The sequence below is a fragment of the Protopterus annectens genome, chromosome 1.part1 (genome assembly GCF_019279795.1).
Source record: "Protopterus annectens isolate FY-2018-M chromosome 1.part1, PAN1.0, whole genome shotgun sequence".
NCBI classification, from domain to species: domain Eukaryota; kingdom Metazoa; phylum Chordata; order Ceratodontiformes; family Protopteridae; genus Protopterus; species Protopterus annectens.
In genome coordinates, this window is record NC_056726.1 from 993,105,464 (window position 1) to 993,129,118 (window position 23,655).

The 23,655-nt window shown below is 42.2% G+C and overlaps 1 protein-coding gene across 1 annotated transcript in view; it reads left to right on the plus strand.

Annotated features, from left to right (window-relative positions):
* MBOAT7 (membrane bound O-acyltransferase domain containing 7) overlaps window positions 1–23,435 on the plus strand; it is a 303,330-nt gene extending 279,895 nt beyond the window's left edge. Inside the window, exon 8 of the mRNA XM_044079454.1 lies at window positions 22,248–23,435. Coding sequence (XP_043935389.1) covers window positions 22,248–22,629 — 382 coding nt within the window. The 3' untranslated portion in view covers window positions 22,630–23,435. The remainder of the gene's footprint in view (window positions 1–22,247) is intronic.
* Window positions 23,436–23,655: the final 220 nt, after the last annotated feature.

Genomic DNA, 23,655 nt, shown 5'->3' on the forward strand with positions numbered 1-23,655 from the left:
GGATGAATAAAGGGGCACGATTACCTCTCTTGATCTAGATGTGAAACCCTTCGTGATGAGGTGGGCTATGTAGAAGGTCTTTCTAGCCACTTTGGCAATGTGGTTTTCAAAGGAGAGATTGCTATCAACTTGGGTCTCCAGGTCCCTAATGACTTTCTCTGTACTTAATGGGTTTCCGCCTATGTGGTAATTTGTGGGCACATTGTTTTTGCCAAAGGGTATGACTATACATTTTTTGGCATTTAGCTTTAAACCATGGCACTGGCACCAGTTATCTGTCTCTGAGACCTTTTTGAAGGATGTTTGCGTCAGCTGGAGAGTTGATTATGGCGCCCAGTTTGCAGTCGTCTGCGAACTTGGTGAGCCATAGTCCTCCCACGTTGCCTGTACCTGGAAAGTATATACCGAACAAGAGTGGTCCCAGGACAGAACCCTGTGGGACGCCACTTGTGACCGGTTTTGAGTCTGACATGGCTCCAGCAACTCTCACTCTGTGGGTTCTGTCTTTGAGCCAGTTTGCGACCCATCTTGTGACATAGGGTTTATATTTAAGCTGGATAGCTTATCTATGATGCCCGAGTGGGGTATTGTGTCAAATGCCTTTGCAAGGTCCAGATAGGCTGTGTGGACTACCTTCCCTTCATCTATGGCTTTGGTGACTGTTTCAAAGAAGTCAACCAGGTTCAAAAGGCAGGATCTGCCCTTGACAAAGCCGAACTGGGTAGGATCTAGTGTCTGTAGGTCCCCAATGTCTTTGTTTATGAGCTCCATGATGATCCTCTCCATAGCCTTGCAGACTAAGCTAGTCAGGCTTATGGGGCGATAGTTTCCAGGGTCCGTAGAGGCTCCACCTTTGTGGAGTGGGACCACTGTTGCTGTATGCCATTCTTTGGGCACATATCCTGTAGTGAGGCTGAGATTGTATAGCTGTTTTATTTGAGGGATTAGTTCCTCTTCTAGTTCATGTAGGACGCAACCTGGGACGCCATTTGGTCCCATGGAAGCAGTGTTTTTTGCTTTGGAGAGGGCAGCCTTCACCTGAGCATCTGAGATGTTTGGGAGGCAGCCCTTTGCCGGGATAGATACTTGCTCTTTTGGGGGGGAGGGGGTGGAGAAGTTTGCACTGAACCTGTCTGCCAGGATATTGGCGATGTCTGTGGGTTCAGTGTATTTTTTGTCATTTAGAATCAACTCGGAACAAGCCTGGGAGTTGCATCCCAGGTTTCTAACATAACTGAAAAAAGCTTTATGATTGTCTTTGGTGTCCTGTGCAATTTTTCTCTCAAAGATGGCCTTGGAGGATTTTATGAGGGATCGTAATTTTTTGCTAGTACTGATCAGAGATGCCTTCCCTATTAGGGATTTTGCTCTATCATGTAGTAGCTTCCTCCTTCTGTTGTACAGTTTATTTATGGCAGGGGTCCACCAGACTGGACGCCTGCCTTTGGATGATTGGGTCTTGGTTTTGTTTGGGATAGTGATGATCCATGCATTCCTGGAGATGTCCGTAGAATGCATTTATATAGGATTCTGCAGTTTGGGCTGTAGTTTCCACTGGCCCTGGGGCCTTCAAGGATTCCACTTCGGTTTTGAGAAGTGAGAAGTTCGCTTTTGAGAAGTTTTTCACTGTGGTTTTCTAGGCTGGGGGTGGGGTCGGGATGTGGACATCCAGTGAAATTAATTTACGGTCTGATCTTACCAATGAGGGATATACTTCTGATGTGGAGCATAGAGTCCCCATGTTGGTAATGAACAGGTCTAGTATGTTGTCCCCTCTTGTGGGAGTGGTGACTAGTTGTTCCATAGCATTTGAGTTTATAATTTCCAGGAATCTTTGGGCTAAGGTGCTGGGGCTTGAGTAGTGCTCCCAGTCAATGTTCGGGTAGTTGAAGTCGCCCAATATAATGGTGTTCGGAGAGATCTTCATGTTCTCCAATGTTTTCAGGAAGGCCGAATGGGATTCCTACAACACTGTACTTGGAAAATTGTTCTGTTAGTGGCCATTACTTCCGCCAGAAGGGTCTCTGAGTTGCAGGGTTTGATGCCGAATCCCATCTTTACAGTATTCCACAGGGACAGGTTATCTCTACACACTAATCCCCCTTTTATGCCCAAGGTGGTTAATGAATTATCCCTCAGTCGGTCTGTCAACCTTCCTTCCTTTTTTTCCTTCTCCTCAGTCCTCCACTTTGGGGGATTCTGCATACTGTGGATGTACACAGGCAACTCAGATGCTATCTAGACAGAACCAAATCTGTCTGCAAATCTGAGCACTTGTTTGTCTCTTACCACCCATGGGCCTTGGGGCAACCTGTTTCCAAGCAGACTATTTCCTCTTGGATCTCTAAAGCGATTTCTTTCTGTTATTCTTCCAATGGAAAGAGCCTTTCTTACCCTGTGAAGGCACACACTACTAGGACAGTGCCCTCACCTGGAGCCTTCTTTAAAGGCTTGGACACTTAACTCTATCCTGGAGGCAGCTTCCTGGTCCTAGGTACATACCTTCACTAAACACTATAAATTTGGATGTCCTGTCCAGGTCCAGGACTGGATTTGCCAGAGCTATTATGCATGGCTTTGTAGAAAATGCTTCTGGTCCTCCACCCACACTTTCCCTATGCGTGAGCTTTGGCATTCTCCTTCATGAACGAATACTGCAGCATATGAATAGATGGACATAGAATAGTTGTGTAAAGTCTTACCATAACCATAGGTTCATAGGTAAGTACTAGGCTATTGGCCCTAGGGCCTATATAAGCCTAGCCAAAAAGGTACCCTGGCTTTCGCTACCCAAGAAAATTATTTTTCTGTGCTCCTGTCTAGCAGAGCCACAGAGGTGATCCCCGGGGTGAATTTTCTATTTCCCTTCCAATCATCAAGATTTTTCTTGAAGAGTGCTAATGAGGAGCTTTGTTTGATATAGGTAGGTAGTTTGTTCCAGAGTATGGGAAGTCTCTGGGACAGAAATCTATCCCTCCAGCATGTTCTGTTTATTGTGGTGACAGGGTTTAGGTCTCTAGAGCGTGTAGCTCGGAGGGATTGGGATTTCTTTACGTGGAGGATGTCCAACAGCTCTGGGTTTGACATAGCTTTGTATGTTAGGCAGAGATCGCCTCTGAATAGGCAATATGTGACAGAGTAAAGCTGGAGTTTTTAGAGACTGTCTGCATAGGGTATCCGTTTGAGTCCAGTAATCCTCTTTGTGAGGCATTTTTCCGGCCTTTCCAGTTGTTGTAGATGTCTTGTGAGGTACATACCAAAAGGGGTGTTGTACTCAAAATGGGTCTAATGAGTGACGAATAGAGGGGGAACAATGACCTCTTTTTTTCCTGGATGAGAAACCTTTTGTGATGAGGTGTGCCACGTAGAAGGATTTCCTGAGTACTGTGGCGATGTGATTATCAAAGGAGAGACTACTTGTCCACCTGTGTCCCAAGGTCTCTTGTCACACTTTCGGTGTTAAGTAGACTACCACCTATGTGGTAGCTCATGGGTATAGAGTTTTTACCAAAGGGAATGACAGTGCACTTTTTGGAATTGAGCTTGAGGCCATGGCTTTACCAGGCATCTGTTTCATTGAGGCCCTTTTGTAGGATGTCCACATCGTTGGGAGTTAGATTATGGCTCCTAGTTTGCAGTCATCTGCGAACTTCGTTAGCCAAAGACCCTCTGTGTTAGCCTGTACTTCAGGAAAGTAGATACCTAACAGGAGAGGACCCAGGATTGAACCCTGTGGTACTCCACTTGTCACTGGTCTGAAGTGCTCAGATGTCCTTCTGTTCTGTATGCTGCAGTATTACTTTCCCTCCCCTACCTTCCCCCGATATTTGCCTATTTCCCTGGTAGCATGTTCTTTCACCTTAGCCCAGGCTGTTGCTTGGCGGCATTCAGTTCTGAGGTTGGTGCTTGCTGATGTCTGCTTTATACTGAACTTCTCTTTTTGACCAGTGTACATTGGATGATGTCCAGCGTCACATGTACCTTTCAGTAGCCTTAAGACTTGGGTATACTGGCTGGGTGTACAAGTCCGCCAGAGGCGAACTCCGTCATGTAATGAATACTGCAGCATGTAGAAGAGAAGGACATCTATAGTTATGGTAAGATTTTACACAAGTATTCTTTCCTTTTAGAAAGTCAGTTTGAATGAAAACATAAAGGCTAAAAGTTCATTTCACTGTCTGTGTTGTGTACTTAGCATTCTGACAAACATCCTGATGCTACACGTAGTCCAAAAGTGTAAAAATATATCTGTGGAAGTTGACATTTGTTTTCTGGAGCTTATATATTTGAAAGTACATAAGCATCATTTACAGTGGAACAGTGCTCCTAAGGCAGCTACCAGGAATTCTGTCACTGCACTGCAAGTAAATTTAGTAGTAACTGAAAGGTTAAAATTAAGAAGTTTGTTTTTTCCTTGCTGCAATTGTGAGCAGATTAGCTGAGAAGCCCAAAAAGTTACAATGTACCATATTTCTGTTTACCACTAGGGAAGCCTTGAAGGTATTTAATGCTTATTTTCTTAAGAAAAGAAAGATTAAGTATTAGTAGTTAAAGTGAAGTTCAGTAATTATTATGAACCTTTAATGAACTTACTGTTTGTTCACCATTTGTTCTCACCGAGACCATGAATATTTATAGGTTCATAGGTAAGAAGTAGGCTAGCTGTCGTTTTAAGCCTAGCCAATTTCCTCATTTGGTGTTAGATTGGCTTTACCCATCCCACAGTAATTATATATTACACTCAGTTTGACTAACTGGGATTGTATTGTAGATAATTTGAGGGGATCTATGCATGGCGTAAAGCATTTAGAAGTTGCATCTGTCCATTAGTAATACAGGGACAGTTCTGGGGTATATTTTCTGTTTCCCATCCTTAGATCCAAGTTGCACTTGAATATGGACAGAGGTGAGCTTTGTTTTATATGCATGAGGAGTCTGTTCCAGAACATCAGTATCCTCTGAGATAAACATGTCCTTCCAAACTGTTCTGTTGATGTTGCAGAAGAGATTTAGATCCCTAGACTGAGTATTTCTGATGAAATTTGACTTGCGGATGTACAGTAAATCCATCAGTATTTAGAAGGAGGATGCCTTGTATGCCAGACACAGATCATTAGCAGTCTGCAAGACACAAGAGTATAGTGACAGGGCTTTGAGTCTGTCATTTAGGACATGTTTAGGCCTTGTATCCTTTTAGTAAGGTATCTCTGTGGATGTTCCAGTTGCTGCATGTGTTTGGACAGATAGATGCCAAAGAGGGCATATACTCAGACTGACCTAATGTGGGATGAGTAAAGTGGAACAATGACATCCATAGATCTCGACACAGTTTCCTCATTTATAAGCTGTGCAGTATAAAAGGACTTTCTTATGACAACTGGCACATGTTGGTCAAAAGTTACATCACTGTCCACACAATATGTCCTTCCATTTCACTGTTGAAATATTCCTTATAATAGGGATCCGCTGCAGCCTGACGTCTGGCTGATGTACCAAGACCATTAGGTTGCTTTGGGTATGCTGCATGTTGCATGTATGCTCCCCATGTGTAGCCTAGGGCATAAAGGTGATGTTCAGATGTACCATCCTCAGGGCTTCTTTGCTGACAGTCCGAACAACATCTTTGATGTCGGGCTGAACACCAACTCCGTTTGCTGGTTCTCCAAGGTGTTTTCAGATAAGTGCCCCATTGGGGGTTTTGCTTTTATCTTTTTTCCTATTGTTTTGTTGCTTGTGGAGCTCATGTCATCCAGAAAAGGTAAATGCCAGTGTGGGAGCAGACTCCCCATAAAGATCATCACAAGCAGTGCTTATTTTGTCTCTGTGCTCTCCACGACCATACGTCCTGTTCCATTTGTCAGGCTTTCGTCCCAAAGACTTCGCGTAGTCTTTCCTCTTTGGCTGTATAGTTAGAGAACCAATGTCTTAAGCTTTTAGCAAAAGACATTATGGAATGAACATCCCACTCTGCGGGTCAGCCATCTGCGAAGAAGAAGGCCAAGAAATATATAGGGCTGATTCTCTTCCACTGTACTGCCTCTGCTGGATGTTTCTCTTGAGGCTAGTGAAAGCCTGGAGGATCACCCGACTCCTTTGTTGGACTCCTCTGCCACAAATGCTTTGGAGGCCAGCATATTGGACATCCCTTTGAAAAGAAAAAAAGAAAAAACAAAACATGTTTCTCCTGCTCCTAAGGACCTTCAAAGTGAATGGCAGAATTTTACTGAGCAGTTGTTTAATGCCATTATGGCTTTGAAGCCTCCTCAGGGATTTTCTGTTCCTGCTTCACCTTGGTCCTCTACCCCCTTAAAAGGCCTAAGGAACAGTATTCCTCTGTGAAGGAGGTGGATTCAGATGAGAAATCCATTGCTTATTCTTTCCAGATTCCTTCTCCCTTAGACTGTGGTTCTGAGGAAGAGGAATCAATTTTGGGGACGCAATTTCCATAATGATGGAATTTTTTAAATAGGATTCTGCCCAGGTTTCTGAGGTTCAGAAAAGGTATTACGAGTTTCTACAAATGGACTCTCCTAGACCTTCTGCTGTTCCTCCTGTTTTGGCTGCCTTGTTGGATGCCTTTTCCACTGCATCTCCTGCTCCAGATTCCCAGCCCCCGGTTCCTCAAAAACCTGATAGGTTTTTTAGGGTGCATGATTATTGCAAATTTCTCTATATAAATGTCCTTCTGCTGGACCCCTCTGTGGTGTCTGTGGCATCTGACAAGCCATTTCAGTTACTCCCTTCTATGAAGTTACTTCCTTCTGATAAAGATAGAGCCATGGAAAGGCTGGATAAGAAGGTATGTACCTCAACTACCCTTGCCTTTAGGGCTGTCAGTTATGAGGGTCATAGCTTAAGATATATTTTGGCATTTCTTTCCCAGGCCTGTCAGGTAATTTCTGACCTTCTTAATTCCAAAGAAAAGAATTCTGTTCTCTCCTTGTTGGGGACTTCTTCTCAGGTTGCTTGCCATTCTTTTAAGTGCAATTATGATGTAGCAGATGCGTCTTCTATAGCTGCCACTTTTGGTTGTGTGATGATGAGATATTCCTGGCTTTGGCTTCAACTTTTGCCTGATGATATTAAGGCTAAGTTGATGGATGCCTCTCCAGATAACAAGCAGATATTTGGTGCAGCTGCTGCTAATTTGTTTAAGTCTCTACAGGACAAGGGCAAGGCCTTACAGGAACTAAAGCAAGTTTTTGTCTCTCCTGTGCCTAAATTTCAAAGGAATTACCATAATAAGCCAGCCTTTGTCCGTAGGCAGTCTCGCCCTCTCCCAAGGGTAAAAAGGATGAAAAACAGGCTTCTCCTGCTAAAGCTACCCAGACATCTGTGACACAGAAATCTCATTTTCCTGACAAACCAGGTGCTGTCTGAAAATCCTGTTCTTCTCGGTCACATTCATCTTTCTCTTCATCTTTCCTTGTCCCGTCCAGTTTGGTTAAAGATTACTCAGGATTCCTGGGTTCTGTCGATTGTCCACCTAGGGTACTGTATGGTCTGGAAATCTCTTCCCCTTTCATGGGCATTCCTCAGCCCCCTCAGGAACAGTTGGCATTTTTTCCAGGTGTGCTTCAGGATCTTTTGACATAGGGAACTATTCAGGAAGTTCCAGTTTTCAAAAGGGGGAGGGGTTTTACTCCAGAATGTTCTTGGACCCCAGGAAAGAAGGGACTTGGAGACCCATTCTGATCTTACCTAAACACCTTTCTGAAGGTCCCTTCCTTTTGGATTTTGTCCCTTTAGACTGTGTTCCCTCTGCTGCTGCTTCTGGCTTTTCTAATCTCTCTCAACCTCAGGGATGCTTATCTTCATATCCGTATTAATCCCCTTGTCAGGAAGTTTTTACATTTCTCTGCTGCTTCCTGACATTTTCAGTTCTTTGCTTTGCCCTTTGGCCTTTCTATTGCCCTAAGGGTATTTACCAAATGCCTCACTCCTGCAATTGCTTGCTGCAGGCTAAGGGGATACAGGTTTTTCTTTACTTAGGTGATATGCTTTTTCAGATCCTCTTCGGAGATTCTACAGCAGCATCTTCACGTTGCCATTTCTCTCCTGCATAGCCTGGGGTTCACTGTAAATTTCCAGAAGTGCTTTCGGACTCCTTCACAGGATCATGTATTTCTGGGGTGCAGGATCCAGACTGTTCCAATGCTGACATCCCTGCCTCCTCCCAAGGCCTCAACTTTCATTTCCTTCTTTGAATTCCTTCTTCCACTGACCTCATTCACAGCCAGGGAGTTTCTAAGAGCTCTAGGTTTTATGTCATGTGTTATTCCTATGCTCCCCCTTTTGAAAAACTCCACGAGACAACTTCAGTGTTTTTTTAAAGTCAGTTTGTTTCGGCATTCTCATCCCCTCAACTTCTTTGTTCCTCTTCTTCCATACCTCAAGCTGGAATTTCAGTTATGGATCTGGCAGTTGACTGTCAATGCAGGGCTGCCTCTTCCCCCTCAGGAGCTGTTCACAGACTCTTCAGACTTGGGATGGGGAGCATCCTTCATGTCTGTAAAAGTGCAGGATCTTTGGTCGCCTCAACAAAGGAAAGACCACATCAATGTCAGAGACGAGAGCTCTTCTAGCATTTCACCCTCTATTCTTCCCAGGGCCTGCCTCTCTAGGTGTTTGCATACAATACTGTCAACAAGCAATTGGGGACAAGATCTTATCTCCTGTGCCAGTTCTCCGTGCCAGTTCTCCGTTCTAGTGTGGGAACTAACTGTCCAGTATCGTGTGCTGCTTCAGGCAGTTTACGTTCCCTCAGGTCAGAACCTTGTGGCTGACTGTTTGATCAGGTCAGCTGTTGGACATGCTACACTTAAAGAAATCCCAATCTGTCCGAACCACATGCTCCAGGGACCTAAACCTTGTCACCACAATAAACAGAACATGCTGGAGGGATAGATTCCTGTCCCAGAGACTTCCCATGCTCTGGAACAAACTACCCATTCATGTCAGGCAAAGCTCCTCATTGGCCCTCTTTAAGAAAAACCTTGACAACTGGATGGGAAATAGAAAATTCACCCTGGGGATCACTTCTGCAGCACTGCTTGACAGGGGCACAGGAAAATAATTTTCTTGGATGGCGAAAGCCAGAGAACCTTTCTGGCTAGGCTTATATAGGCCCCAGGGCCGATAGCCTAGTATCTACCTATGAACCAGGTCCATAACACAGTCCCAGGAGTGGATGCTTCACAGGGATGTGTTTCTGGACATTGTTCACCAGTGGAATACTCATCAAGTAGATCTTTTTGCCTCCTCTCTGAACAGGCAAGTTCCTTGTTTTTCTGCCAGAGCCCCAGGTTCTCCAGTCTGGAAAATAGATGCCCTCTCTTTTCCTTGGAAGGCACGATTCTTTATGCCTTCCCTCCATACCTCTCAACTCTGCCGAAATTCTCGATAAATACCGGTTTTGAGGGCAAAATATTGGGGTGCCACGAATTCCCAGGTGGAATGAACATCCCACTCTGCGGGTCAGCCATCTGCGAAGAAGAAGGCCAAGAAATATATAGGGCTAATTCTCTTCCACTGTACTACCTCTGCTGGATGTTTCTCTTGAGGCTAGTGAAAGCCTGGAGGATCACCCGACTCCTTTGTTGGACTCCTCTGCCACAAATGCTTCGGAGGCCAGCATATTGGACATCCCTTTGAAAAGAAAAAAAGAAAAAACAAAACATGTTTCTCCTGCTCCTAAGGACCTTCAAAGTGAATGGCAGAATTTTACTGAGCAGTTGTTTAATGCCATTATGGCTTTGAAGCCTCCTCAGGGATTTTCTGTTCCTGCTTCACCTTGGTCCTCTTCCCCCTTAAAAGGCCTAAGGAACAGTATTCCTCTGTGAAGGAGGTGGATTCAGATGAGAAATCCATTGCTTATTCTTTCCAGATTCCTTCTCCCTTAGACTGTGGTTCTGAGGAAGAGGAATTAATTTTGGGGACACAATTTCCATAATGATGGAATTTTTTAAATAGGATTCTGCCCAGGTTTCTGAGGTTCAGAAAAGGTATTACGAGTTTCTACAAATGGACTCTCCTAGACCTTCTGCTGTTCCTCCTGTTTTGGCTGCCTTGTTGCATGCCTTTTCCACTGCATCTCCTGCTCCAGATTCCCAGCCCCCGGTTCCTCAAAAACCTGATAGGTTTTTTTAGGGTGCATGATTATTGCAAATTTCTCTATATAATTGTCCTTCTGCTGGACCCCTCTGTGGTGTCTGGCATCTGACAAGCCATTTCAGTTACTCCCTTCTATGAAGTTACTTCCTTCTGATAAAGATAGCAGAGCCATGGAAAGGCTGGATAAGAAGGTATGTACCTCAACTACCCTTGCCTTTAGGGCTGTCAGTTATGAGGGTCATAGCTTAAGATATATTTTGGCATTTCTTTCCCAGGCCTGTCAGGTAATTTCTGACCTTCTTAATTCCAGAAAAGAATTCTGTTCTCTCCTTGTTTGGGACTTCTTCTCAGGTTGCTTGCCATTCTTTTAAGTGCAATTATGATGCAGCAGATGCATCTTCTATAGCTGCCATTTTTGGTTGTGTGATGATGAGATATTCCTGGCTTTGGCTTCAACTTTTGCCTGATGATATTAAAGCTAAGTTGATGGATGCCTCTCCAGATAACAAGCAGATATTTGGTGCAGCTGCTGCTAATTTGTTTAAGTCTCTACAGGACAAGGGCAAGGCCTTACAGGAACTAAAGCAAGTTTTTGTCTCTCCTGTGCCTAAATTTAAAAGGAATTACCATAATAAGCCAGCCTTTGTCCGTAGGCAGTCTCGCCCTCTCCCAAGGGTAAAAAGGATGAAAAACAGGCTTCTCCTGCTAAAGCTACCCAGACATCTGTGACACAGAAATCTCATTTTCCTGACAAACCAGGTGCAGTCTGAAAATCCTGTTCTTCTCAGTCACATTCATCTTTTTCTTCATCTTTCCTTGTCCCTTCCAGTTTGGTTAAAGATTACTCAGGATTCCTGGGTTCTGTCGATTGTCCACCTAGGGTACTGTATGGTCTGGAAATCTCTTCCCCTTTCATGGGCATTCCTCAGCCCCCTCAGGAACAGTTTCCAGGTGTGCTTCAGGATCTTTTGATATAGGGAACTATTCAGGAAGTTCCAGTTTTCAAAAGGGGGAGGGGTTTTACTCCAGAATGTTCTTGGTCCCCAGGAAAGAAGGGACTTGGAGACCCATTCTGATCTTACCTAAACACCTTTCTGAAGGTCCCTTCCTTTTGGATTTTGTCCCTTTAGACTGTGTTCCCTCTGCTGCTGCTTCTGGCTTTTCTAATCTCTCTGAACCTCAGGGATGCCTATCTTCATGTCCGTATTAATCCCCTTGTCAGGAAGTTTTTACATTTCTCTGCTGCTTCCTGACATTTTCAGTTCTTTGCTTTGCCCTTTGGCCTTTCTATTGCCCTAAGGGTATTTACCAAATGCCTCACTCCTGCAATTGCTTGTTGCAGGCTAAGGGGATACAGGTTTTTCTTTACTTAGGTGATATGCTTTTTCAGATCCTCTTCAGAGATTCTACAGCAGTATCTTCGCGTTGCCATTTCTCTCCTGCATAGCCTGGGGTTCACTGTAAATTTCCAGAAGTGCTTTCGGACTCCTTCACAGGATCATGTATTTCTGGGGTGCAGGATCCAGACTGTTCCAATGCTGACATCCCTGCCTCCTCCCAAGGCCTCAACTTTCATTTCCTTCTTTGAATTCCTTCTTCCACTGACCTCATTCGCAGCCAGGGAGTTTCTAAGAGCTCTAGGTTTTATGTCATGTGTTATTCCTATGCTCCCCCTTTTGAAAAACTCCACGAGACAACTTCAGTGTTTTTTTAAAGTCAGTTTGGTTTCGGCATTCTCATCCCCTCAACTTCTTTGTTCCTCTTCTTCCATACCTCAAGCTGGAATTTCAGTTATGGATCTGGCAGTTGACTGTCAATGCAGGGCTGCCTCTTCCCCCTCAGGAGCTGTTCTCAGACTCTTCAGACTTGGGATGGGGAGCATCCTTCATGTCTGTAAAGGTATAGGATCTTTGGTCGCCTCAACAAAGGAAAGACCACATCCAATGTCAAAGAGATGAGAGCTCTTCTAGCATTTCACCCTCTATTCTTCCCAGGGCCTGCCTCTCTAGGTGTTTGCATACAATACTGTCAACAAGCAAGGGGGGACAAGATCTTATCTCCTGTGCCAGTTCTCCGTTCTAGTGTGGGAACTGTCCAGTATCGTGTGCTGCTTCAGGCAGTTTACGTTCCCTCAGGTCAGAACCTTGTGGCAGACTGTTTGATCAGGTCAGCTGTTGGACATGCTACACTTAAAGAAATCCCAATCTGTCCGAACCACATGCTCCAGGGACCTAAACCTTGTCACCACAATAAACAGAACATGCTGGAGGGATAGATTCCTGTCCCAGAGACTTCCCATGCTCTGGAACAAACTACCCATTCATGTCAGGCAAAGCTCCTAATTGGCCCTCTTTAAGAAAAACCTTGACAACTGGATGGGAAATAGAAAATTCACCCTGGGGGTCACTTCTGCAGCACTGCTTGACAGGGGCACAGGAAAATAATTTTCTTGGATGGCGAAACCAGGGAACCTTTCTGGCTAGGCTTATATAGGCCCCAGGGCCGATAGCCTAGTATCTACCTATGAACCAGGTCCATAACACAGTCCCAGGAGTGGATGCTTCACAGGGATGTGTTTCTGGACATTGTCCACCAGTGGAATACTCCTCAAGTAGATCTTTTTGCCTCCTCTCTGAACAGGCAAGTTCCTTGTTTTTGTGCCAGAGCCCCAGGTTCTCCAGTCTGGAAAATAGATGCCCTCTCTTTTCCTTGGAAGGCACGATTCTTTATGCCTTCCCTCCATACCTCTCAACTCTGCCGAAATTCTCGATAAATACCGGTTTTGAGGGCAAAATATTGGGGTGCCACAAATTCCCAGGTGGCACCTTTATTTTATTTATTTATTCTTTTTAAGCTTCCTGACATCATCACATGCGATAACACGATTAGTACGCGATAACATTAGCGGTGGTCAGGCAGTGCACAGCTCATCTTTCTTCCCCAGGCCCCGTCTTCTCTTTCAGGTAAAAACTGTAAAGCAAACTTAACTTATATGTGCGAGAGAAACGTTGCATGGTTATTTACTCAAGGGCTGCAGGCTTGTAATGTAAATTAAACTTTTATGTACGAAAGTCGAGAGACAGTGTGACACACTTATTTACTAAATGGCTTCAGGCTTTTAAATTTAGAGAAACTTTTCAGGCATTAGTGTGCAACTGTGATAGAGAAACGGCAAGAGTGTGACTGCTATTACATTTTAGAGAAGCGTTCACTTGCTTAACAGGATAACAGCTACAGGTTGCAGCCAGTTATCTACACGCTCCACAAGTTAGGCTGCTGCCCAGCTCATAAGAAGATTTTTTTTTTCTCATTATAGACTATGCTTGCTAAATTCTGCAGATCAAAACTATTTTTAATACCGCAAATCAGGAATCCAACTCCAATGTACTGAAACATAATTATTACTGGTAGCTGTTTCCTCAACTATGTTGCTATCCACTTATGAATTGTATGCATTTAATTCTGGCAACCTTTGGATAGTACTAAGCAATGGCCAAGACATCCGTATTGCTTTTCCTTCCAGATACAAAGACACAGACGTGACCCATTCAGTTTAATGGCGTAGTGTTGATTGTTGCTGAATATTCTGTATTCTGTGTATAATTTCATTCCTAACTTAAGAATGTTCTCAGATGAAACATAAGTACATATGTCCAAGAGAAGAGCGCAGGTGCAGTTTACCACTGTCTATGTAAACCTGACTAGTTGCTCCACAAAATCAGAGGCTAGTATGGTATAGTAATTAAATGTTACTATCCGCTGACCCTTTAAAATGCTGTTTATTTTCATTGACGACGCACATTGTATGTCAGTGAGACTTGCTTGACTGAGCCTGCAACTACTTAGCATACCCACCAAGTGATCTGCACACACATTTTGTCTCCTCTGGAAATCCCTTGTACTACAGAGTAAAGACCAGTTTCCACACTGTTCAATAAACAAGGATTTATGATGTATATATTTAATAAAAATGTAATTTATTAGCTCTAACCTGCAAACATTAAAAATGTACTGCACTGATTTCTCAGTGTTTGTACTTCTAGTTTGATCACATGATGCAACTCATTAATAATTTATGCTGAGTTTAGCACACACTCACCGAGCCACACTTTTTGGTTTAAAAAGGTTGAGCGGTACTGTCCATATACCTGTGATGGGCATTGCAAGCCTGAAAGTGAAAAAGTCGTTTCTATTTTAAGTACGTTATAAATGCAGTTCTGGAAGTCTTCTGCCTAAAACCGCTGCAAACCATCCAGAGTGCAGACCACACGCACACTTCTAGCTCTTGTATTGAAATTAAGCCTTGTTAGTCCATTTTGCTTACAGTTTTTAATAGTAACAATTTCACTTTAATTATTACACCTTCACCTCTGCCCTTGCAATGTGCAGTGTATAAAACGAAAAGAGCTAACCACTTTAATTCGAATTGGAGAAAACACACGGTTTAAACAGAAAATCCAACTACTGTGTGACAGAAATGGCAGGAGTGTGATTAGCTACAGGCTACAGCCAGTATTTTTGAGAAACGGCAGCTGCAGGCTTCCTCCTCCTCTTAATTTTATATGGGCGAGAGAACGGCTGTAGGGCAGTCTTTTACATTTATAGAAACAGCAGGCATTTGGTGTGATGTAGAAACGGCAGGAGAATAACTGTAATTAACGCTTTGACTTAATGGCAGGCATTCTGGCATTACTGCTTTAACTTAATGGCAGGCATTCTGGCATTACTGCTTTAACTTAATGGCAGGCATTCTGGTATTACTGCTTTAATTGTGTGTGATTAACATGCTTTGACTTAATGGCAGGCATTTGTGTGTGTGTGTGTGTGTGTGTGTGTGTGTGTGTGTGTGTGTGTGTGTGTCACAAGCAATGTTTAAAATATGCTTCTGGTGCTGGGCTTTTGTCCCCCCCCCCCAATAAATTTTGGCTTCTTCCAGATTTCTCGTGCTGCATAGTTCTTCAGGGTTCGAGAAGTTTAGTGCTGCTTATGCCAAGTTTGTTTGTCTTGTTAGTAGTACAACAGGTAGAATACTTGCTTTTGATGCAGAGGGCTGTGGGTTCTACTCCTACAGTATATAGATGGATTGTTGATACTGTACTGTGTTGTACTTTTAAAGGGGGTGGATGCTTCAGTCTTGAGAATGTCCTCTTTGGTGGAGATACCAGTAACTTATCAACCTTTTATCAGTTTGACATCCATTCCCTATTACAATATTACTAGCTTACCATTTGTTTTAATGTAACATAGGCTATTTATTCCCCAAGGGTAACAGGCATTTTATTTGTAGATGAAACAATTAAATATTAAGTTGTTTGCTAGCAGCAGCCTTCATTAGTTACAGATCTCTTTAATGTGAAATTATTTAGATGACTTTTACTTCTGCAGAGATTGTGTGTATTTACTGATACTGGTGGATTGTAGAAGTTTGAGACTGAGTAGACTTTTATGATGGAAATGCCCTGAATTGGGCAGTTTTGTCATTATTGGTTCATGCATTTTGTTTCATTACTTACTGGAAAAATGTTCAAAGAAATGTAATTTAATACAATCGGGAAGGTGTATCAAAGAACACATGTATGTTTCATCTGCAAGGGTATGATTTGAAAACAGCTCAAAGATAATCTTTATCCAACACTGACCAGATGCATTTTCTTTGAATGTGGGTTTCAGTGCCATTTCAATGAATGTGAGTTTCATTGGAAGTTTTAATGCCAAGTCTCTACTTTCATTGTGAGACTGCATTGCCTTGCTTAGCATATGTGTATTAGTATTTGTGTTATAAAATGTAAAATAAAAGTTTAAAATGAAATCCAAATAATCATTGTAGAAGTAAAGCAGGACGCATGTGATTTGACCATGATTTTGTGAGGGGGGAGGGGCGGCAAACTCAAAGACAGCCCCGGGCGGCACAAACTCAAGCTATGCCACTGATCAGTAAGCCATGGAGAAAAACTTTTGGAGGTCCTAGCAAACTATATTATTCTTTTGCTAAGATTAAAATATATTGCCTACCATTAAATAGCCTACCTTTACCACAGAATCTACATACTGCAAGTCACCAAAAACAAAATCCTAAGGCTCATCATCTTCTGCCTTCCCAGTGAGCATAATTGCTACACATTTAAAAAAAAATGGTTACCATTTACTACAGGGTCTGGGCTGGAGCCATATTTTCATTGTCTGTTCTTCATTTTGCCTTTGAAAGTTGGTATCCCACAATTCCATTGGAGTAGGTGGGGTTACATAATTATTAATGTAAATTTTATGTTAATCAGCATACAGATTTGTACCTATTTTTCATGGGCCTTTGTCCAGATTTTTGATGTTTCCAGGTTGAGAGGTATACTTCCCTCCCCTTCCTCTTATTCCAAAACTCCTGTTCAAGATAAAGCTGCATGCTATAAAAATCTTGCTGGTGACGCCCTTTGGCCGAGACATCATTGGTTCCCTCTTCTGCATTTAGCCAAGGGCAATCATCACAAGTTACCTCACAGGGTAGACCTACTCACACAACACAAGGGATCTCTCATCCATCCCCACCTGTTCACTCTTCAACTGACACTGTGGGTGATAGGCTTTTGATTCCATACAAACACCTTTTTTTTTCTGGGGACATGCTTAGGGTCCTGCAGGAGGTAGGGAAGCTCGCAGCTAGGAAATCATACTTATCCAAGTAGAAGAGGTTTTCTGTTTGTTTCTTATTGCTCAATGCTGGGTTGGCTTATTCTTCTGTTAAGGCCCAATTGTCCTCTATTTCTGCTTGTCTGCCTTTATCACCACCTTTAGCTTCTAGATTTGAGGCTAAATGGTTGTGTCCTTCATATTAGCCCTCCCAGGAAGCCTGTCCCTCCTCCCTGGGACCTTAATTTTGTTTTGGAAAAAAATGACCTAAGCTTCTTTTGAGCCTGCAGCTTCAGTTTTCTACAACATTGTTCTTGGAAGACTGTACTTTTGTTAGCCTTTACTTCTGCCATACCGTCCCTTCATACTAAGCCTTCTTTTATGTCCAAAGTGGTGAATGAGTCGTTTCTTAATCAGTCTATTTATTTGCCCACATTTTTCCCATCTCTGCAGTCTGCTAGCGAGAAAGTGCTGCACACTTTGGATGTACATAGACAACTCAGATTTTATTTAGATAAGACTAATACTTTTCATAAATCTATTCGGCTCTTTGTTTCCATTTATCCTAGAACCTTAAGATTGGCTGTTTCCAAGCAAACTATTTCTTCTTGGATATCTAAAGCCATTTCTTTGTTATTCCTTTCATGGCAAAAACATTTCTTCTTCTGTTAAGGCTCATTCTGCTAGGGCTGTGGCTTTCAACAGTTTGGATACCAACTCTATTCTTGAGGCAGATACCTGGATTTCTGTGCTTACATTTACCAAACACTATAAGTTGGATGTGGTATCCAAAGCTAGAGCTGGTTTTGCAAGGGACATTCCTTTATGGGTTCCTAGAGGACTCTGCTGATCCTTCCTCCTGAGCTTTTGCACTCTCTGTATTATAAGGAATACTACAACAGTGAAATGGAAGAACATAGTACAGTTCTTACCATAACGGTAGATGGCCTTCTCTTCACTGTTGCAATATTCACTCCCTCCTCTCCCTGGTTCTTTTCTCTTCTGGATGTGCTTGTTACCTCTCTACTCCTTGGACTGGCATTTCTACTGGGGCTCTCTGTTTGTAGATGGTATGTCTGGTACTTTTATGCCCTACGCTATATGTGTGACGTTTGGTGTACCCTAAGCAATCTAAAGGCTTTAGTATACTGACTAGATGTCGGGCTGCCCTTGGCAGGGGATCCCTATTGTAAGGAATACTGCAACATTAAAGATAAGGACATCTACCATTATGTTAAGTTCTTACACAACTGTACTTTCCCAAATCTCAAATAACTTGGGTCAACTGTTATGGGCGTATTGTCAGTGTGGTAATTCCCCCTGTGTAGGTGACTTTTCAAAAGATACTGTAATGCATTTTTTGGCATTTAGTTTCAGTCCATGGTCTTGGCAATAGTTATTTAGAACAAACCTTCTTGCAAGATGCTAAGTCATCTGGGGATTCATTGATTGCTCCTAGCTTGCCAGCTACAGACCTTTGGTATTAGCTTTTACTTCTGGTAAGAAGTTGCAAACAAGAGAGGTCCCAGCAAGAACCCTGGGGCCTCGACTAGCAATTGATCTCTCTCTATGTAGATAAATTCCATGTTTTGATTTCTGGCGTCCTATCTGTGAGTCATTTGTCAAGCTATTGCGTGATATAGGGGTTTATTCCCAGTTTATTTAGCTTTTGTACTGTGTCTGAGTTGGGGATTGCATCAAAAGCTTTGGCCAGGTCCAGGTATGCATTGTGTACCATTTTCTATTAATCCATTGCTTTGGTGACCTTTTCATAAAAGTCCACAAGGTTAAGCGAGCATGACCTGCCCTTGACAAATCTAAACTGAGATGGGGCCAGTATTTGGAGGTTACCTATATCATTGTTTACTTCCACAATGAGTCTGTCCATGGCTTTTTATATGAGGCTAGTTAGACTTGTAGATTTGTAATTGCATGGGTCTGTGGAACGTCCTCCCTTGTGCGGGGAATTACTGTAGCTGTTCTCCATTCTCTTGGAACAAGACATGTATGGAGGCAGAGATTGAACAGTGTTGTTAGGAGGTTGGCTAAATTGTACTTCATGCTGTTTGAGATGCATCCAGGGATATTATCAGAACCCATTGATGCAGTATTTTTAGCTTTTGACAGTGATTTTTAGGATTTAGCCTTGTATGATAGTTGGAGGTGAGCCAGATTCCGTTATATCTGAGGGGCAGATGGAGGGAAGAGAGGGGGGTAAAGTTAGACTTGAATTTATCAGCCGATAGGTAGGCTGTATTGTCAGCCTCAGTGTAGGTAACATTGTTCACATTGCTACATTGTGCTTTTGAGATTATGAACATAGCTGAATTAAGGCCTTGTGACTATCATTGGCTTAGGTAGCTATTTTAGCCTGAAACTTGTCTTTAGTGGATTTTATTAAGCTACTGATTTGTTTATTTCAGTGACAAGGACTCTAACTTTCTGGGAATTCTTCTTCTTACCTTTCAAAATTCTCTTCCTTTTATTGTAAAGCTTGTTGATATTATGGTTCTGCTGTGTGAATTTGTTTCTGTGGTTTGCCCTGCACTTGTTCCTACAGGGTTGTAGCTGCATCTGTGCAGCTGTTTACATGTTGGTATAGTGTGGTGGTGTACGTTTCTGCATATTCAGTGGAGTCACCTGGGTTTGGTGGGGATTTGTATCTTGCAAATGTATCACTTGAGAGTAGGTAGTTTGTCTTAAAGAAATTTATAAAGGTACCTTAGGTACTATTCCACATTCACAAAATTGTAAACATCATGAATACTCATAAAACCTTCACCATAGCACAAACCAGATTTGCTGGCTTGATAGATAATTCACTCAAATAATTCCTCTGTTCAGAAACAGATCCCTCCTTTCATACTGAACAGAGTAGTTTCCTCACCTTCTTCAAATGTAACCAGAATGAAAGGATTGATAACCGCAAGTACATCCCCGATCTCAACCCTCAAGGAAATGGGTTGTAAGTAGTGGGATTTGTAGTGGATACTCTACTGTATGAACGTCCTGGACAGCTTAATTAATAACAGCTGATTAACTTATAGTATCCCAGGATCAAATGTACAGATACACAGCAGAGAAAATGCAGTGAGGTGTAAAGCAGTCACTGGCAAATAAACTATTTGATAAAAACCTTGGACACCACAATGAGGGTATGGCATAAACAGCAGAAATGCTAACTGAAAAACAAGAGCCAAGGATGAACTAAGTGCTTCAGGATTCCAAATCAAGCAACTCCTCTTGGTCAAGTACTCCCGAAAACAAGCTGAGAGTAACGAGCAGACGACTGAAGTAGTGCTACAATGACTGCAGAGTGCCGAATAAATAGCGACTGTGAAGGAGACTAAACGAATCACTTCACAATGAAAATCAGCAAAAGCAGCAGTATAATCTAAAAACATGCAAATCTTGTGGATCTAACAGCTAGAAGAAATGCAGAGGCTGCGAACTACAGGCCAAAATCAGTGCAGCAGAAGAAATGACAGTGGCAGAAACAACAGCAAAAGTGGCTGTAGTGTAGCTGAAGAAAAAAAAATCGACCACATGTATCAGTCTGACTTGAGTCTGGAAACCTGATGCAGAAAGTGGCTTTCAGCAGAGTAAATCGAAGGAATGGTGCCTACAGTGCACTGCAGCTGTAAAATAGGTGGAAAGGTGACGATACCACTAAAAACATCAGTATGAAACGGTGCACAGACAGGTAAAACTGCATTGTGGAGATAGGCAGTCACTATTCCACCATCTTGCTCAAGTAAAATCTGGTCAAGGCTACAACTGGATGAAATGAACTGATGGCAGCCTCAACCCACTGAAAAGGAAAATAAAAGTGTTTTGTATGAGGGGGGACATCCCCCTGAACCACCATGTTGGGGAGAGGAGAATTCATCCACCACACCCCTTTACTTAAATACTAATTCCACAATCAAACAATAAACTAAAACAATGAGTGAGAAGGTCACTGAAAAACCAATCAGTAAAAAACAAAATGAGAACTCCAGCAAAGCTAGTACTTCCACTGAGTGACCTCCCAAACCCCTTGTAAGAGGCATATGGGATATATGCAAATGAACCTTATGAACATCAGGTGTTTCAGCTCATTGGCGATTCTGAATGCCCATGACTTGCTTCGTCGTTTTAATGGACAATTTCAGGCCAGTAAAGCCAAACCCCACTAGCTGTGGATATGCATATTTCGGCCTTGTTATGACCTTGACTAAGCATTAGAAACACCGAGCTGTTATACCCAGCTGATGTCCATTATCCTTAGGGTCACTGCAAAAATATCCCAAACAACAAACTAAAACAATGAGTGAGACAAGTCATGGGCATTCAGAATCGCCAGTGAGCTGAAACACCTAATGTTCATAAGGTTCATTTGCATATATCCCATGTGCCTCTTGCACAAGATTTTTGGGAGGTCACTCAGTGGAAGTTCTAGCTTTGCTGGAGTTTTCATTTTGTTTTTTAATAATCGAGCAATAACAAAGAAAATTGAAAGACCTTCAAACTTTAAATCACTGCTGCTGCAATAGTAGAACAATGGCAGCAGTGACTTTCCTTGGGAAACTACAGTCACCAACATTTTTTTCTGAAGCTATACTTGGCAAGTTATAGTCTCATCCACTTTATACTTTGATCCATGCGTAGGGAAGCATATGTGCATTTTAAACTGAGACTATAGTTTTAACCCATTTACCAACTCTTTACACTAAGGAGTTTGTGTGGTACTTTCCATAAGAACTGTGAAGAAATAAAATCTAGAAGGCATGCCTGTAATAAAGATGCTTTCAGTTATCAACTTTGAATTGAGAGAGTTTATGAAAAATGATTACTTATTTTTCTGGGAATTAACTTTTAACAGTATTTACTACTGTTTCTATCTCCGTTACGTTACAGCCTTATCTTACTAGTCCCTGTGATTCTTGGGGCAGTTTTTGTCAGTGGTGTTTTTGCCATGGGGAGATAGCAGCAGCCTCTTTTGTAACATTGCTTGTATGCCTGAAGGTTAAGGATATGTTTGTGATGCTAAGAGGTTTATCATGGTTCCTACATCGTATTTGTTCTCACTTCATTATACTATGCTTGGCAGTGACCAGGGTTAGCATAGCACGTTGAGGACATTTGGCATTGTTTTTTTTTTATATCAACAGCTTGGACTACTTTGCTGCCTGTTATCGTGAAGATTTTTTTTAAACTCCTCTGTGCCAGCATCTTATTCTGACAGAGTAGTAGCACAGTCCTCATTTTAAAATGATGTAGAGTTGCTTTTAACATTCATCCATATGCTTTATTGATTTAATTTAGAAAATGTAACACCTTAGGGTGTTCTGTAGTTGGGATACTTGAAAAGTTTAGGTACACACTTGTCCTGAAACCTGTTGCCTAAATGTAAACTGTTTGATCTGATAACTGCTCTTTAGTAACCTAAGTCTTGTGTTCTTCCATGTTTGTTTCATGCATTATATTTATTTTCATAACCTGCAGCTTTTATGTCATTGTCTTTCCTTCAGGAGTGCCTGGACAATGCTGATCAGTGCATACTGGCATGGAATCCACCCTGGCTACTACCTTAGCTTCCTTACCATCCCACTGTGCCTCGCTGCCGAGGATGCTATGGAAAGAGGGCTGCGTGAACGTCTCTCTGCTACTGGAAAGTCTGTCTTTGACTGGGTCCAGTGGTTCTTCAAGATGAGGTCTTATGACTACATGTGCATGGGATTCGTGCTTCTTACGTACAGTGAGACCATGCGTTATTGGCGCTCCATTTATTTCTTGATACATGTTTTGGCTGTTGGTTTCTTGTTGCTGGGGAATGGTCTTGTATTCCTGGAAAAAGCAAAGAGAAAGAGCAAGCGTGAAAGAGATGTGACAGCTGAACAATGCATCCAGTAAAGGAGCCTGACCATTCTATATTACAGAGTTGGCCTGGAGGCCCACTGTCTTTTCCTGGAATAAGCAGTTTATTTTTATTTTTTAATTATCTCCAAAAATTGTTTATATCAACATAATACTTTTTGTGCTGTTGGCATATGTCTACTGTCACAGAAATCTGTTAGAGTAATGTTAACCAGGTAGAGTCTCTCTCCTCTCAGAACCTCTACTCTGCTTCCTGGTGAGGAAGTTAATCATTCATTGAGGTTGCTTCATTTATTCTGTATGCATTACCATGTACCCTTCCTTTTATAACTGTCTGTCTCCCTGTATTGCAGTTGTTATTCCCTTCTGTTTTTTGTATTGCAGTTACTTGGTGCTTTAGATTTTAAGATGTTTATTACGTGGCTGAGGTGCCTGCAGTGGGGTATGTATGAAGCTGCGTAATTTTCTGAACTCTTATAATAAAAAAATTCTTGGAGAGTTACTCATACAGTAAATCATAGTATTTGGGTTTACCCATCTTGTGTGCACTTTCCAGGGTATAAATCTCCATCAGTTTTGCTTAAGTCTGTATGAAGACTAGGTTTTGTCTTGTAGCGGTTTCCCATTGAATCTTGGCTGGTGTCCAGGGTGCACATATAAAGTTAGTGTTACTGGGATCTTTTGTTCGTTATTTCTTCTCATCACTATCAGTGTTTCACATCCTGCTATAGTTCTGGATTAATTGGAATCCCATAGTACTTTATGCACCGTGATAAGTATTTGTTTTTCCTCAAAGATCAGCTATCAGATGTTATTAAAGTATTGTTTTGTATTTCTATTAAGTACTTGTCCATTTTTTTTTACTACAAGCAACTGTTTTTAGCTTTCCCCTCTTTTACATCCTTTAAAAGTATTCAGTAGGTGGTATGATGAGAAGCAGGAGAAAGGATAAGGTGTTTAAGATTAATACACAGGAGTTATCAAAAAAGGCTACAAAAGATCTAAACAAAATTAAATCCATCTATTGTGGTTCACTTTCTGACAAGAGTGTAAAGTTGTTTT